Raw genomic sequence first — 17,841 nt, 5'->3', positions numbered from 1 at the left:
GAGCGTCTTCCTTCAGCTCTTCCCTCGAGATGTATTTGCCAAGCCCCTTCTGAGTTCCGGGCACTGTTTTGGGCACCAGAGAAGCAACTGAGTCCAAGACAGACATGGGCCCCACCCACAAGGACCTTCAAGCCCAGTTGTGGGAGAGGGACTCGGCACCAGCCAGTGCGGGCACCAGACTCCTGCGAGAAGCCGCATCCTGGGCCGTGCAGGGCCTTGGGGTCTTAAGAAGTAGGATCACGTGGGCAGAAAGATCAATATCACCCTTCAGAGAGGCCAGGTGGGCTGCAGCTAGGATAGTGTATTGGAGGGATGGGACCCTGGGTAGGGGGTCCTGGTGAGTAGCAGTGGAGAGACAGCCTGTGACACATTGGCCCCCAGACCCCACCCTCCCCAGCACCTGCTGCTTTGGCACCATCCCTGGGGGCTCCTGGACTTGGCTTTTCCTAAGATCCCCATCCACCCTCAGAGGAGACAGCTGCTGCCTTGACTAGGAAGATTTAGAAGGTCCAAGAGGCAAGTTGAGGGGTGGGGGGGAGGGGGGAAGCCAAGACCGTCCTTCTTCCTGGGAGTGTTTTAAAGGATCCAGGCTGGTTCAGGCGTTAGATCCGAGGGTAGGGGTGCTAGCAACCTTGCTGGACTTACAGAACTGAAGATGCCGAGGAGGAACGGGGCAGGGGGCGCGGCACCGCAGACTGGGCTTTGCTAGCAATTGGGGGTCTGGCCCTTGCAGCGGGGCCGCCAGTAGTAACGCAGGTGCTTCTTATAGGTGTCCAGGTTCCGCCGCAGGCAGAAGGCCACCTCCTTGTCACAGGCGCACAGCTGCTGCTCACACCAGCCCCCCTTGTCAGCTGCGGGGTAGAAGAGGAGGGCTCAGCGACCGACCGTCCCTCCCCGGGACAGAGCAGGGGTGGGTCAGGGTCCTGGGAGGGAGCCTCTGAAGGCAGCCTGGTCCTTGCTCAGCTGTCACGCACCCTTCCCAGCTTCTTTGACCCTAGCTGCGTGACCTTGGGCACGTGCCATGATGTGTCCCCATGGGCCATTGCTCCTTTGTTTATTTTTTTATCCATTTAAAAAACAGTTGAGCACCTCTCCGGTGGCAGGCACTGGAGGGAGAGGACTGAACAAAATGGACATGTGAGGATCACACTCCCATTAGGGCGGCAGATATTTGAGAACCACAGAAACGAGTGTTGCCAACTGTGCCGCGAGGGGGTAAGGAACAACGCAGGGGCTACGAGATGTCAAGTGTCAAGAGCCATTTGAGCTGAGATTGGAAGGGTCTGCTCCCACTACGGAAAGCCAGGGTGAAGGAGGGGACTGTTCCAGGCAGATGGAACAGTATGTGCCAAGACTCTGAGGAAAGAGGGACCCTGATGCTATAAAATGGGGATAAGACGGGCTGCCTTAGGGGCTGTTGTGAGAATTCAAGTAAGAAGGCAGAGCTTCCAGTACATAGTAGGTGCTCGATAAATGTTGGCTGTTACTGTTATTATTATCATTAACAGTGGCAGCTGTGATGAGCCCATTCAATTCCCAGCCCTGGGACCTGGTGCCTTTCTCCACGCATGGACCCGGGGGTCGGGTGACCTGGGTGACCGCCCAGGCTTCATCATTTGCAGCTCTGTGACCCTGAGCAAACACTTCACTCTAGTCTCAGTTTCCTTGTCTGTAAAATGGAGACCATCGGAGCAGAGCTGCCTCCTGGCAGGGCTGCTATGAGGACCCATGATGATGACAATAGTTGCAGTAACCCCGGGTAACCTATCGAGTGTGCATTGGCAGCGGGCGTCTCCGAGGCTCGTTCTGTCTGCTCTCATTATAGACCTTGAATTAACTTTAGCGGGTGGAGTACTGTTATCAGCCTGAGTTTCCAGATGAGGAGACTGAGGTTCAGAGAAGTCAAGCAATGTGTTCAAGGTCACACAGCTGGGCAGTCAGTGGTGGGTCTGGGATCCAAGCTGAGGCCAGCCAGCCTTCCAGATCCTGAAGGGGTCAAACTCTCCATTGGACCTCTCCATACCCCCAGCCCCATTCCTGCCCCTCCTCCAGTGCCCAGCTACTGCCCTCAGACACATGAGAGAAACAGAGAGGTCGAGTATCTTGTGCATTGTCACACAGCATAGGAAGGCAACGTGTGCTAGAACTCTCTTCCTTGGCCTCCAGCTCCAACCCCAAGGCTAGGACACTCACAGCACTGGACGTCCCCCTGGGAGAAGGTGTAGCTGTAGTGGTCCCAGTGGGTATGGCATTTGTGGTACTTCAGGTGATGGTAGCAGCAGTCATGGGCATGGCAGCACCTGGAAGGAGAAGACAGGGGTTGGCTGACTTGGGTCTCTCTGCCTGTCCCTGCCCCAGAGCAGAAACCCCGTGCCCACCTTGGAAGAATCAAGGCCAACAGGGGTCTAGTCTTTTTTCTAGCTAACAACTATTGAGTGCTTCCTGTGAACCAGGTACCTGTCCTATCTATGAATTCTCTCTGAGTCCTCTCTACCCTGCTGTGATGGAGGTACAAGTATTATCCCCATTTCACAGATGAGGAAACTGAGACTGGGAGGTCAAGCCACTGGCCCAAGATCACACAGCCTGTAAGTGGTGGATGAGGGGCTCTCCCTGGGCCTGGCTGGCTCTCATCCCTTCTCTGGCTGATCCCTAGGGTTGTTGTGAAAATAAGACCATGGTAAAAAGAGGTGAGACTTTTTAAAAACAATGCGCAAAGGTTAGGGGTGGGGAGAACAAGGCGGGTGTTCAGAGACTCTGGAGAACCTTCCAGAAGGGCTGGGACTGTGTTGGAGCTCACCTGAGTTCCTAGCACATAGTACAAAATGAATACATGGGTGGAGGGGACAGGGGTGTGTCCTCGGGCGGGGGCAGGGCAGGACTGCCCACCAGGGGCCTGCCCAGGAAGGGGTTACCAGTCTGTGGCATCTTTGGGCTGGCCTCTGCCACCAAGTCCGCAGTGACAGCCGTAAGGCCAGTAGGAGAAGACTGCTATCTTCCCGGTCACTTGTTTGACCATCTTGTTCAGATTCAGGATGCTGCTCTGGGCTGGAATCACACCTGCCAAGGAGCCCGGCCACAAGGAGAGGGTATGAATCTCGGAGGGCCGCAAGCCTGGCACCTCTGCCCTGCCTGGACCAAACCAACGACCTTGGATAACAAACACTATGGCTATTAAAAATATTCAGTAGTTGGTGAGTGCTTATGACGCATCTTGTCATGCAGTGACCTGTTGATTTACAGTGATGGGTTAGTTTTTGGTGTACAGCATAGTGATACATTATAGGTTATTACAAGATATTGAATGTAGTTCCCTGTGCTATACAGAGAAACTTGTTGTTAATCTATTTTATATATAATAGTTTTTATCTGCTAATCCCCATTTTAGAGATGAACAGAGTGAGGCTAAGAAACTTGCTCCAGGTCTTAGTGGTTGGTAAATTGAGGAGCCAGGATGGAAACCCAAGGCAGTCTGGTTCTGTTCTCTGTCTCTGGGCATTGAGTTTACATTCCGTAATAGGAAGGCTCATTTTTCCTCTTACATTTCCCCCACTGCAGAGAAATCCACACGTTAAAGAGCATGCATGGCTCCCTGGGAAGCAGTGTAATTTGGAAACGATTTTTATGGATGTTTTTCATTTTAGTCATAATATCTGTTGATTAGAATTGATCATAAGGGGAATTTATTTTATGGGGGGAGAGGAATGTATTATGTTGAGTTAGGAGAAATAAAATATATTAAGTCAATGATTTCAGGGGAGAGTTTGGAAGAAACAGACAAGATAAGAAGAGGACTGGAATGTCCTCGCGTGCAACATCGGGTGATGATCCAAGAGCACAGATGGACCCCAGGATCCCGGGGAGACTGGGCTGGGAAGGCCCCTTCGGGTGACCCTAGTTTTGGAGCCCTGCCCCCCCATCTCAAGTAAATGATGTTACAATGAAAGCTCCATATGCAAATGAAGTAAGTAATAAACCAGAGGTGAGCCCCAAATTTGGGGGACGGTGGGGTGGGAAGGGGAGGGTAGGATGAACTCAAGCAGTGGACCAAGGGTGAGATCACAGGCAGGTTGTTTGTCTTGGGCTGCAGCTAAAAGTGACTGGTGGTGTCTGGGACTTGCAGGCAGGTCGTGTCCCCAGTGTGTGGGGATCCTTGTTACCACTCCTGTTTGACACAGTGGCTCTAGCTGTTCGGGTGTTAAAGAGAAATCTTGCTAAGCTTTGACCACGCTGAGGAATGATCCCAGGCCCTCTGGAATCTGGGATTCGGCGAGAAGGCACCTGAAAGCAGTTCACTGCCAAGACAGTTACGCAGACCAACCAGGGACCTGAACTGAGAATCTCACCTTTTGGATGTACCTCCATCCCCTCTTCTGCCCTAAATCTAGTCCTTTCTATTTCAGCTTAGAAATAGCTACCCAAGTAAACTTACAGCTGAATCATGCAGCTTTCCCTTGCCAGGCAAACAATAAATTCAGCCTTGATCCAGAGTGCTTTTGGGTAGCCTGGCTTCTTAAAATTTTACAGTGAGGTCACCCAGCCCTGAGAAATTGAGGGATTCATCCCGTGGTCAGGAGGGCTTTGGTGCACTGGTTTGGCTTGACAGCAGTTCCTTCCCTGGTAGCCTTTTCCATCCTCGGCTGCCACTGAGGGGGATGCTGAGGGGGATGCTCTCACAAGGATTAGCCACAGGGGCAGGAGCAACACCACTACCGCCTCGTGCACGTGCTCTGCGCTAAGCTATCACTCGCTTACTCTTACCTGTGCTTGCTAAACACTTTGTATATGTTTTCTCATTGAAGTCCTTCCAACAATCCAGTGAAGAAGGTGCTATCAGGCCCACTTTACAGAAGCAAACACAGAGAGGTAGGGTGACTTGGCCAAGGTCATACTGCCAGGAGATGATGGGTTAGGTCAATGTCTGAAGGCAGGTACATCTGTGTATTTAATCTCTGCACTGTATTGTCTCTTAGGGTCTGAGAGATGAATTTCTGTAGCTTGATTGTAACTTTCTTAGTTGTTTTCACTGTAACCCTGGAGATGTGTTCCTCTCAAGAATTTGGGAGTCTCCAAATAACATAAAACCACATTTAAAAATGAAAATCCTTTCTAAAATCACATTTTTGGAGATGATGGATCAAGAAACAAAACCACCAGTTTGTAGGGGACACATTTTTACATTTGTAAAACTGTAAAAAGTTTCCATTCAGATGGAAACTGCTCAACAATCAACAGAACCCTCTTCCCAGGTTCAAGGAAGATAATAAACACAAAAGAATTCTAAAAACATAGCATATGCAAGAGATTGTCTGGTCAAAGGGACAGAGAGATGCAGATCCATTTCTGTAATTTGCATTCGAAGTACCAAAGGCATCCGCTCAGCAGGACCCCAGTTTCTGAACCTCCAGTTTCATGCCTTCCCATCAGTCCAGAGGCATGCCGCACAGCTTGGCCACCTAGAGCTCTCTGGCCAAAGCCACTTTTCCAGGGGACTGACAGCTGCTGATGACTCCTTGCAAGGGGGCCAAAGAGTTGGGGACTGGGAAGCCAGGCCAGTGGGGACCAGAGCAGCAGCTCAGAATAGGAAAGAGATACAGGGCATACCTACTTCCCTCCCTCCCTTCCCAGCTGCGGGTCCTGTCCCCACTTACCAGCAAACACCGCCAGCATACACAGCAGGGGAAGTTCCATGATCCCAACAGAGCAGTGGAAGCAGCAGCTGGAAGTCCCCGTCCCTGCTGGCGGCCCCTTATATTAGACGCAGCCCTCCGAGCTCCAGCTCCGGTAAAGCTCACCCATGTTCTTTCTGTTTCCTCTTTCTGGCAATGGGGAATTTTAGTATTTTTGTTTTTAATATCTTTTTTTTTATTGATTCATAATCATTTTACAGTGTTGTGTCAAATTCCAGTGTTCAGCACAATTTTTCAGTCATTCATGGACATATACACACTCATTGTCACATTTTTTTCTCTGTGATTTATCATAACATTTTGTGCATCTTTCCCTGTGCTATACAGTGTAATCTTGTTTATCTATTAATATCTTTTTTTTTAAATGTTGCGATTGCAAAACAAAATGTTCAGCATGGAAGATTTAGAAAACATAAACAAGAAGAAGAAATCTAAAATTACTTGTGACCCCATTAAGCACCATTAACTTTTTAACATTTAAAATCTAATTGACGTGTAACATTGTGGAAATTTAAGGTGCACAGCATATTAATTTGATAATTTACATATTATAATACGAGCGCCATTGCAGCAATGGTTAGCACCTCTACCACGTCACATAATTATAATTTCTTTTTAGTGGTTGGAATAATTAAGCTCTTGTCTCTTAGCAGGTTTGGTGATTGTAATAGCGTATGGTTGTCTGTGCTCACTGCACTGTGAAATAAGTCTCTGGGACTTATTTACTACTTGTTGCAAGTTGGTACCGTTAAAGAACATTTGTCCTGTCGCTCCCCACCTCCCACTTCCTGGTAACCACCATTTTACTCTATTTTTATATGCTTGGCAGTTTTAATTTCCACATATAAGTGGTATCATATGGTATTTGTCTTTATCTGACGTCTCACTTAGCATAATGCCCTCAAGGCCCATCCATGTTGTCACAAATGGCAGAATGTCCTTCTCATGGCTGCATAATGTTCCTTTGTGATTTTATATATATATATAAAAATATATATATTAATTATATAAATTAATATATATATATACACACACATACATACACACACACACACACACACACACACACACACATATACACACATGTGATGTCTTCTTTATCCATTCATCCGTTGCTGGGCACTCACATTGTTTCCACCATTAACATTTTGGTGTATGTCCTTCTGGTTCTATTGCTATATATATCTTTCCACACTTTTCCCTGACCAAATTAGGAAAATGTTACAGGTAGTACTTTGAAGGTAGCACAATATCTGTTGACTTAACTAATATAACTTGAACATATTTCTATGTTAAATATTCTTCTGCAGAAACATTTTGAAAGGCAGCCTTGTATTCCATTACATGACTATGCTATTCATTTACTGAATCCCCTGTTGCTGGGCATATCAGTTATTTCCAATTTTGTACTATTCTAGATTGTACAGTGGTTCAGTGAAAGAAATCCTTGAGGTTCAATCTCAGTTCCTGTCTAGAACTGTTCCTATAGGATTTACTGCTTAAGTGGACTTGCTGAGTCAAAGCACACACACAGTTTGAAGACAAGTGACATGTGTTGGCAACTTACCCTGCAGGAGGTCTGACCCCGTTTGCAGGTCATAATGAGGCAAATGGTGTGGACTCAGCCTGACTAGGGTGGAGGTGCTGATGGCAGGACACACATGGCATTACAAAGGGACGGTCTGTGTCACAGGAGCTCCAGCAGTAAATCTCCAAGGTGTAATAGAGAATCCATGAGAACAGAAACTGGATTTCTTCCACTCCTGTTAGATGGCTATTCAAGGACTCTACTGCCATCTAATCAGTTCACCCCCAAAAAGTGTGTCACTGCTGGGGATTGCTCCCCCTCCCCAGCCCTCTTCCCACTCTCTTTTCTTTCTCTTTTTTGTTTTGTTTTGCTTTTTTACTGAAGTGTAGTCGATTTACAATGTAGTGCTAATTTCTGGTGTACAGCATAGTGATTCAGTTATATACATACATATACATATTCCTTTTCATATTCTTTATCCTTATAGGCTATTATAAGGTATTGAATATAGTTTCCTGTGCTATGCAGTAGGTCCTTGCTGTTTATCTATTTTATATATAGTAGTTAGTATCTGCAAATCACAAACTCCCAATGTATCCCTCCTCACCCCATTTACCCCCTGATAACCACAAGTCTTTTTCCTATGTCTGTGAGTCTGTCTCTGTTTTGTAAATAAGTTCACTTGTGACCTTTTTTTTTTTAGATTCCACATATAAGTGATATCATATGGTACTTTTCTTTCTCTTTCTGGCTTACCTTACTTAGAAGTCCATCATGTTGATGCAGATGACATTATACCATTCTTTTTATGATTGAGTATTATTCCACTATATATATATGTATACCACAATCTCTTTATCCAGTCATTTGTTGATGACATTTAGGTTGCTTCCACGTCTTGGCTGTTGTAAATAGTGCTTCTATGAACACTGGGGTACATGTATCTTTTCAAATTAGAATTTTCTTCGGATATATGCCCAGGAGTGGGATTGCTGGACCCTAGGCTAAGTCTATTTTTAGTTTTTTAAGGTAGCTCTGTAGTGTTTTCCATAATAGCTGCACGAAATTACATTCTCACCAACAGTGTAGAAGGGTTCCCTTCCCTCTCTCTTTTCAGTAGAGTTTTCCTTTGTTCCTTGACTCAGTCACCAACTGACACCTCATACATGAGAAAAGAATTCACACTCAAAATGGTTAAGCAGCGGGCAAACAAAATGTCTCTGGCATATTCTTTGACATGCCTCCCATGTGTGGTCAATAGTCATTCCCTTCTGCTCTTACCTATGTGGGATCATCCTGTACAGTCTTCTAGATCTGGGCTCTTGGTGGGGTGTTTCGCTACCTTCCAGAGCCCCAGCTTCCCCCAAGCTGGCATTATTTGGGCAGGTGCAAAAGTAGCCAGGAACTCTGTTGATTCCAGAAGGCTTTTCCCTAACAGGAAAGAAGATGTGATAGCAGTGCTGCAAAGGTGCTTCAGAAACAGCCGTCCTGGACACCTGCACAGGCCCTGCGGTGCAGCTGAAGGGTTGATTTTGAGATGGAAGGGACCTCGTTCAAACCCTTGCTCCTTCCGTTACCAGCTATGGGACCCTGGGCAAATTACTTCCGCTCCATGAACCTTGGTTTCCTCATTTGCAGAACAGGGACATTGAGGGGGCAACAGTACCTCCCTCTTCTGATTGTAGTGGAGATTAGAGGCCACGTGCACACAGCACACCACACCAAGTGTCACCCACGGAGACAATGCCATCATGGTGACTGCAATAGAGTTATGTAGCATCACGTGGAGATGGAGAGGCCAGGAGGAGGAACTCAAACCCAGTGTGCCACCCCAGCGTTCCAGCAGCTTCACCAGGAAAAAGCTGCTCAGCTCCATGCCCTCTGCTCCCTCCTGTGTGAAATGAGGTGACGATAGTGTTACCGAACCAACCTGGGGTCCGCTGGCCCGCTTGCAGTAAAGCCAGTCTACTGACACCGGGTTGTGGTGAAGGAAAGTACAGCATTTATTTCAGGGCACCAAGCAAGGAGCCCAGGCAGCTAGTGCTCAAAAGGCCTGAATTCCCCCATGGCTTTCAGGGAAAGGTTTTTAAAGACAGGGTGTGGGAGAGGGGGTTGCATGGTGTGTGATCAGCTCATGGGCATTCTTCTGACTGGTTGGTGGTGAGGTCATCAGGAGTCAACATCACCAACCTTATGGTTCCAATTTGTCTGGTGTCTACGTGCTTGTGGGAAGCTTACAGTTAACTTCTTCCACTTGGTGATTTCGATATCTGCAAAACAGCTCAAAGGATTTGGCTCGGAATATTATCTACAGCCCTTGAGGAGGAACTAAAGGTCCTTGACTTTGTTTCATGGCTAAACTGTGATTATTTTGTCTTGCTTGGCTGTTTTCCTTTATTTTTGCCTTTTCTCACTTCTCTGATTCAGTGTATTCTTTGGAATTTGGGAAAGGCCAAGGAAGTTAAAAGTTTTTCTACAAACAAGAGGCAGGCAGAGGTCATGAGGAGATCTGTCCCAGGAAAGCCCCATAGGGTCCTGCTCAGTTACAATAACACCTACTTCATAGACTTGTTATGAGGATTAATAATGAGATGATATGTGAATAGAGCTTAGTCTGTAGCAGAGATCAATAAATGTTATCTATGGTTCCTCCCATCACCATCATCATTTCATCTGTATCATCACAGCTTATAATAAACAGAACAAATAACTAATCTCTTCTTTTGCATTGTCTAATCTGTTGTTCATCCTGAGACAGGAAGGAAGGGGGCAGGGCATGGCCATTCCAAAGAATGACACAGCAATTAACACCAAGATGGCAGGAGATTCAACTCCCAACAGACCTTGAGGCCCAAGATGGCAGGAGATTTGACTTCCAGTAGACCTTGAGCTTCATTATACGCTCATTGTAATATATTAACACAGTAAGTAACACACCCACAGGCACCATGACAGTTCCGACGCTAACCATAGAAGGTCAAAAAGTGGGCGGTGCCCAATTCCTGGGAATCCCAGCCCCTTCCCCAAAGTAGTTGGAATAATCCTCCCATTTGGTAGCATATGAAATAACCGAGCCCATAAAAACTAACAGCCCCCACATCTCATGGCCACTCTCCCTTCTGAGTAAGACAGACCACACTCTGTCTATGGCCTATGTATATAATTTTACTTTAAACTGAGCACCCAACCTTCACACATTGTGGCCTTTCTCTTGCCTTCTGAGACGGCCTGCACTCTGTCTATGAGAGTGTGCATCTCTGTAAATAAATCTACCTTTACTCAGCTGTGGCTCACTCTTGAATTCTTTCCTGTGTGAAGCCAAGGACCCACACTTGGTGGGGTGCATCCCAGACACTCAGCTGAGACCTGGGGCACAGCCATCCTCTCGCCCCACATTTTTTTCCTGTATCAATCCTATCTACTCTATCATCTCCATGTATTTTTTTCTCTCTAGAAATTTGACCTTTTTTTTTTTAATGTCTATTTTTCTAATTAACACATTCAACTTTCCTCTGTCTTCTTAAACATATAGAATATAGTCATAATGACTGTCTTGGTATCTTTACTATTTCTATCATTCAGGTCATTTCTAGATCTGTTTCTACTGATTGATTTTTCTCTAATTATGAATTTTAGGTCACCATTGTTCATTGTGGTTGATAGCACGATGACGATAAACCTTTGTCTATTTTTAAAAGGAGGATTTCTTCAGAGTAGATTTCCAGAAGTGAAATTGCTGAATCAGAAGATGGAAGAATTCTTAGGAGACTTCCTTTTTCTAAAGTTAGTAGGAATTTAGAAACCCCCTTGCTTCTGGTTCCATCAACAACATATAATAGTTGGGCCTCATCAATTCTTGAGATTTGTCAGCAAGTCTGTGTTTTCATGTCCCTTGAAACAACGGGAAAGACACTTGGTGACACTGTTAGGCCGCATTCCATCAAGATCTCCAGTTGTGGACACAAAGGAGCAGGAAAGGGCTTAGATGCTGCAGTGCAAATTCTATGAAGAATAGTTACCATCTACTGGGGCTCAGAGAGGTTAGAAACTTGCCCAAGGTCACACAGCAGACACATGTCAGAATGTGGGTTAGTATATAGGTCTGCCAGAGCTGCCCTTACTATGTTCTGGGCACTGTTCTAAGTGGTTCACAAATAGTAAATGTGAGTAGGTACTGCCCTAATCCCCATTTTTCAGATGAGTCATTGCTACCCAGGGGCTCTGCGGTACTTTCTTGCCTTCCTAATATAGATGGAGGTGGAAATGAGAAGAGCTGGCAGAGCTTGGAGCCTGCTGCCCCCAGCCTCACTGCCCCTTACCTCCCAGGAGACACCCCCATGGGGTGAGAGCAGTCTTCTCAGCCAGTGGCCAGAGTCCTCCCCTCGACACATCCCTCCCTGTAAAGCCCCATGTACCAAGTGGTCCCATTGCCTGGATTCCATCCACGATGAAACCTACCAGAGGGGATTAGCGACACAGCTCAGAATGACTGAAGGTTTGCAGGATAAGAGGAAATTTAAAGAAGCTAGGTTTCCTCTGGGTCTTCTGAGCTGCATCTCTGATCCGCTCTGGCAGAGGGAGAAGTGGGAGGGAGAGATTTGAGATACCTTTGTGGGAGAGTGACCCACTTTTCTCCAGCTGCACCAAGGCAGAACTAAAGCAGATGGATTAAACAACTGGAAAACACCCAGTGTCTGTCTACTGAGAATGTAAATGGTGGTGAAGCTACTCTGGGATAATGTTACCAAAATGCAGGTCCAGCTGCTCGCCACTTGAAAGCCAGTACAAAAAGAGGCACATGTTGTTAGAAAGGAAAGTTCACTTTATTCCGGAGGCTGGCATCTTCCGAAGGGATGGGGGAGGAGAAGGGGGAGGGGGTGGGATTAGGGCAGACTCCTAACCGAAAGCCAACTCTCTGTCCGCCTCCCCCCATCCCTGCCACCGACAATCAGTGGGCAAGAGCTTTCAAAGGGAGTTTCAGGGATGTACAGGCAGAGGGAGGGGGCTGCGTGCAGAACAGCACAGTCAGCTCTGACAGTCATCCTGCACTTGGTCATGCGGTGGTCTGATCAGCATCATCGTGACTGTTTTAAGTACAGTTAACTTTCAACTCCAGGATCAGTCTGTTCCCATTTCTTTGAGGCCAGTGCTCAGAATTGTGGCAGCTTATGTCATGGCTACAGTCTGGTCATCGTGGAGTTAACTTCTTCCACCCGGTGGGGGTTTCAGTATCTACAAAACAGCTCCAAGGATATGGCTCAGAATACTAGCTGCAGCCCTTGAGGAGGAATCATGGCTTTGCTTAATTATTATTATTATTTTATTTTGCCTGACTGTTTCCATTTGTTTCTGTATTTTCTTATTTCTCTGATTAAACTTATTCTTTGACTACAGTTTTTCTACAGACAGGAGGCAGATGGAGGACACAGCGGGCAGTGGGGGGGTCTGTCCTGGGAGAAAGCCCCCTAGGGTCTTGCTCTGTTTCAGTAACACCACATCAAGAAACCGCAGCTACATACAACAACAAGGAAAAGTCTCACAAACATAATGCAGAATGAAAAAAGCTGGATACAAAAGCATACAGGTTGTAAGAGAGATTTATGTGACCTCCCAAACAGTCAAGCTAATTTGTGCTTTTACAAGTCAGGACAGCAGCTACCCATTGAGGGGCGTGGTGACTGGAGGGGTTACTAAGCGGGCGTTGGAGGTGCTAATGATGTTCTGTCTTTGGATATTGGTTACATCGGTGTGTTCACATTGTGCAAATTCATCCAGCAGTTCACTTTTGATTTGTGTGTTTTCCTCTCTCTATATATCATGCATCCTTAAATTTAAGTAATAACAAATGATAATGAGGATGATGATGAGAAAAACAAATGGACTCAAACGTCAGTACTTTCTGAAGTATTTCAGCTAGCCTTCTAGATGATCAGATGTCCTTCTAGGCGATCCACTATCCTTCTGGGAAATTCACTATCCTTCTAGGTGATCCGATATCCTTCTGGGCGATCCACTATCCTTCTAGATGATCCAGTGTCTTTCTAGATGATGATATCCTTCTAGATTATGAACATCTGAGGTTGTGTACTAGAAAGAAATTTCTACTTTGATGTCAGACAAATCTGGCTTCGAATTCTAGCTTATTAACATTACATTGATTACATTACTTAGTCTCTCTGAACGTCAGGCTTCCCACCTGAAAATGGGACCAATCATACATCCCCTGCTTGTTGTCATGACTACAGGTAGAGTGATTGACACACAGTAGGTGGTTAGTCACTCATGGCATCTAGTGACTCCTCCTCCCAGGAAAAAGGAATCTGAAGTTCTGACCTCCCCTCACACCTTGGACCTAGAGACTCTTATTTCTAAATGATAAGAGTTGGTTTCACGTAGCAGGGGATTTCCAATTTGACCTCTCAGTTCCTTTGGAGTGACGCAAGCCGACAAGGGGCCACAGAGTGTACTTTCAAAATAACTCAAAATCTCCACACCCAGAAGCGTCAAGATGGTCATTGCTTGAAGGTTCATCTGGGTTTCAGACTTGGCTCGGTCCCCCGCTGCCTTCCTCAAGGCCACATCAGGCTGGAAAGCAGCAGAGCCTAGATGTTCAGAAGAAAGCTTAGGGGTCAGATTCACAATGTGGATTGTGACTCCCCCTCTGTTTTCTCATCTGTTAAGTGGGGTGAAGAAAAATGAGAATGCCCAGCTATCTGAGTTCTTGTAAAGATTCCAAGACATGGGGCACAGACAGTGCTTTGCTTGCACACAGGAAGTGCTCAGTAATGGCAGTTGTTGTTGTTAGTATTAGTTTATGGAGGACAAAGACCACATGTCCAGGAAACCCCATAGGCACCAGGCAAATGAGTCCATGTGACCGGCATTTCCTGAACACCCACTATTCCCTAGCCCCCGGGCAGACCCAGCGCGTTGCGTGGGTGCAGAGAGGACGGAGTGAGACAAGTCCCGGCCTGCCAGGAACTTACCGTGTCCCGGGAGAGACCAGACACTTTTCAGCTGGTTGGAACCTGGACTGTGTAGATCCCCAGTGGCTCGTCTAGTTGGTGTGGGTGAGGGCTTCACACCAATTTGCGTAAGTTAATTTGCAGTGGGGATGGGTTGATCTTCCTGAGGAGTCAGAATGCCGGGATGACTGTGGACACCAAGATATTTGTCTGGCTTTGGCCTGAGTCATGTGGAGTGAGACCTGGAGATGCTCCAGGCACAGCCCGTGGTTAGTGGGTGGGGCTCTGCAGTGCATGGGGGACAGAGGGGTGAATCCATGGTATGGGATGGGCCTGAGGGTGTGCCCTCTCCTCTGTGCAGAGCTCAGTGTGGCTCTGAGGCTGGAGGGTAGGGAGACCCCACTGGGTGCTGAGGCCTTCATGAACAGCTGTGGAGGTGGGGACGGGGGAAGGGAACAGAGCCGAGGGCTCCCAAGGCTCCTCCAGAGACTCCCCAAAATAACAGCAAGATTTTATTTTGGGGGGTTTACAGAGGTGCTGACTTATGTGGGCCAGACAAGAGGCTAGAGGGGCCCACAGCCTCTTGAGACCTGGTAGAAGGGTAGCCCCAGGGGATACCCCATTAACTCCATAAGGAACAGCAATGCCTTCCTTGCACAAGGCTCTGATCTCACAGTTTGTCTGGTATTACTTGTCCCATTTGCAGATGGGGTTAGTGGGGCACCAAAGGGCCAAAGTCACTTCTCAAGCAGAGCACTGACCAGTCCCAGCCGCCTCACTCTCAAGTCTGATTCTTTTCCAGTGGGCCGTAGCCATGGGCCATAGGGACAAGGTGGACGACAGGTGGGGTTATGGGCTGAACTGTGTCCGCCCCACCCCCCACAGATTCATATGTTGAAGTCCTAGGCCCCAGTACCTATTTGCAGATAGGATCTTTAAAGAGATAACTGAGTTAAAATGAGGTCTTGCGGATGGGTCCTAATCTAACATGACTTGTGTCGTTATAAGAAGAGGAGATTGGAACACAGACAGGTACAGAGAGACAGACCACGTGAAGGCACAGGGAGAAGACGGCCATCTGCAGGCCAGGGAGAAAGGCTTCAGAAGGAACCAACCCTGCTGACCCCTTGATCTCTGACTTCCAGCTTCTAGAACTGTGAGAAAATAAAACTCTGCTGTTTAAGCCCCCAACTCTGTGGTGTTTTGATTAATACAGGTGTTAAGAGAGTCCAGTGATAATAATGGATGTAGAGGCAGGCTTCCTGGAGGAGGTGAGCAGCCGTTAGTTATGGCCCTCTTTCTTCTGCTTGGTCCCCTTCCCCTCCCCTCAAAGTCCACACACACCTTGCCTGCAGCACAGAGACCTGGTCTGAAGGGCTGGCCTGGTCCTCAGGTCACTGCTTATAGTCTGGCCACCACTGACTCACAAGGCGGAGCCACCTGGCTTCCCAGCTTGCTGCCTCAGTTTCCACCTCCGTAAGATGGGAATAATGTCCTTGGATGTCCCCCTCCTCTGGAGTCCCCTGCTTAATGATTAGGAATTATTTGGTCAAATAGTCATTATATACGCTTGTATATATAAAACATTTTTGCTATAAATGTAGAAGCAATAACGTGTTTCTTAATTTTTTGTTTCTTTTATTTATTGATTTTATTGAAGTATAGTCAGTTACAATGTGTCAGTTTCTAGTGTACAGCCTAATGTCCTAGTCATGCACATTTATACATATATTCATTTTCCTATTCTTTTTCATATTCTTTTTCATTAAAGGTTATTACAAGATACTGAATATAGTTCCCTGTGCTATATAGAAGAAATGTGAATTTTTGGTTTCTTTTAAAGTCAACTTTATTGAGGTACAATTACACAAAATTTGATATGGTCAGCCTTTTTATTTCAGGCATTCTTGTAAAATCTCATGTGGTATTAATTTTCATTTCCCTAACAACTAACGATTCAGAGCACCTTTTCTATATGCTAATTTGTCCATCTATATTTTCTTTAGTGAAGATTCTGTTCAAATCTTTTGCTCACTTATAAAAAATTGGGTGGTTTGTTTTCTTATTACTGAGTTTTGCGAGTTCTTTATATATTCTGGATACAAGTCCTTTATCCAGATGTGTGATTGGTAAATATTTTCTTCTGGTCTGTGATTTGTCTTTCTATTATCTTGGCAGAGTGTTTTAAAAAGCAGACGTTTAATTTTCATGAAGTCCAATTTATTATGGGTTTTTCCCTCTTCCATATTCCATGTGCTTTTGGTGTTGTCCTAAGAAGTCTGCCTAATCCAAGGTCACAAATATTTTTCTGCTATGTTTTCTTCTAGAAATTTCATAAACATGAGTTTTACATCTTGGTCTATGATCCATTTTTTAATATATGTATTTTAAAATTTGGGTAAAATTGTACATAACCCAACACTTAAACTATTTTTGAGTGTATACAATTTAGTGTCATTAAGTACATTCACACTGTTGTGCAACCATCATCCCCATCCATTCACAGAAGCCCTTCCCTCTTGCAAAACTAGAACCGACTAAACAGTCCCTGTCTCCCCATCCCCTCACTGGAGACCACCGTTCTACATTCTGTCTCTATGAATTTGACTACTCTAAGCACCTCATATGAATGGAATCATACAGTATTCATCCTCTGACAACTTACTTATTTTACTTACCATAATGTCCTCAAGGTCCATCCCTACGGCCTGTGTTGAAATTTCCATCCTTGTTAAAGCTGAGAAATATGATTTATTAAAAAATAACTACTGAAATGTAATTTTCATACCATACCATTCATTCATTTCAAGTGTGTAATTTGATTTTTGTTTTATATTCACAGTTACACAACCATCATCACAATCAGATTTTAGAACATCTTCAGCATCCCCCGAAGAAACCCTATCTGTTAGCTGTTACTCCCCTCTGGCACACCCACCCCCTCCCCCAGGCCCTGGGCAACTGCTAATCTACGTTCTGTCTCTGTAGACTTAGGCAACTCCTATTTTGGAATTTTATATAAATGAAATCACATATGTGGTCTTTGTGACTGACTCCTTTCACCTAATGTTACTGAGGTTCATTCATGTTACAGCATGTATCAATATTTTATTCCTTTTAACTGTTGAATATTATTCCATTATATATATATATGTACCACCTTTCATTCATCAACTGATGGACATTTGGGTTTTTTTCCTGCTTTTTTGGTTATTATAAATAATGCTGTTATGACCACGTGTGTGCACATTTTTGTACAGATGCATGTTTGCATTTCTCTTGGGTACATACCTAGGAGCGGAATTGCTGGGTCCTATATGGTAACTCCATGTTAAACACTTTGAGAAACTGTCTTCCAAACTGTTTTCCAAAGTGGCTGCACCATTTTACATTCCCCAAAACAATATATGAGGTTTCTGATTTCTCCACATCCTCACCAACCCTTGTTATCAATTGTCTTTTTTTTTTTTAAATATATAGCTATTCTAATGGGTGTGAAGTGGTACCTCATTAGGGTTTTGATTTGTGTTTCCTTAATGACTAGTGAGGTTGAACACTATTTTATGTGCTTATTGGTCATTTGTTTATCTTCTTTGGAGAAATGTCTGTTCATATGAGCAGACATTTGCCAATTTTTAAATTGTGTTATCTTTATTGT

At 45.5% G+C, this 17,841-nt stretch overlaps 1 protein-coding gene and 1 long non-coding RNA gene across 2 annotated transcripts; both read right to left on the bottom strand.

The window, feature by feature from the left end:
- Window positions 1–705: 705 nt before the first annotated feature.
- Window positions 706–5,691, bottom strand: PLA2G2D (phospholipase A2 group IID). Its single transcript, XM_006197055.4, has 4 exons — window positions 5,652–5,691; window positions 2,916–3,060; window positions 2,194–2,300; window positions 706–851 (listed from the first exon to the last, which is right to left on the bottom strand). Exons 1-4 carry the CDS (start codon window positions 5,689–5,691, stop codon window positions 706–708), a joined length of 438 nt encoding a protein of 145 aa, XP_006197117.1.
- A 7,108-nt stretch (window positions 5,692–12,799) lies between these two features.
- LOC140700963 (uncharacterized) lies at window positions 12,800–14,906 on the bottom strand. Its single transcript, XR_012079727.1, has 2 exons — window positions 14,205–14,906; window positions 12,800–13,820 (listed from the first exon to the last, which is right to left on the bottom strand). It is a non-coding gene; the product is annotated as an uncharacterized lncRNA (long non-coding RNA).
- Window positions 14,907–17,841: the final 2,935 nt, after the last annotated feature.

This window comes from Vicugna pacos, chromosome 13 (assembly GCF_048564905.1).
Source record: "Vicugna pacos chromosome 13, VicPac4, whole genome shotgun sequence".
NCBI lineage: Eukaryota > Metazoa > Chordata > Mammalia > Artiodactyla > Camelidae > Vicugna > Vicugna pacos.
Note: the sequence above shows the minus strand (reverse complement) of the source record. Positions and strands in the feature narration are given on the sequence as shown.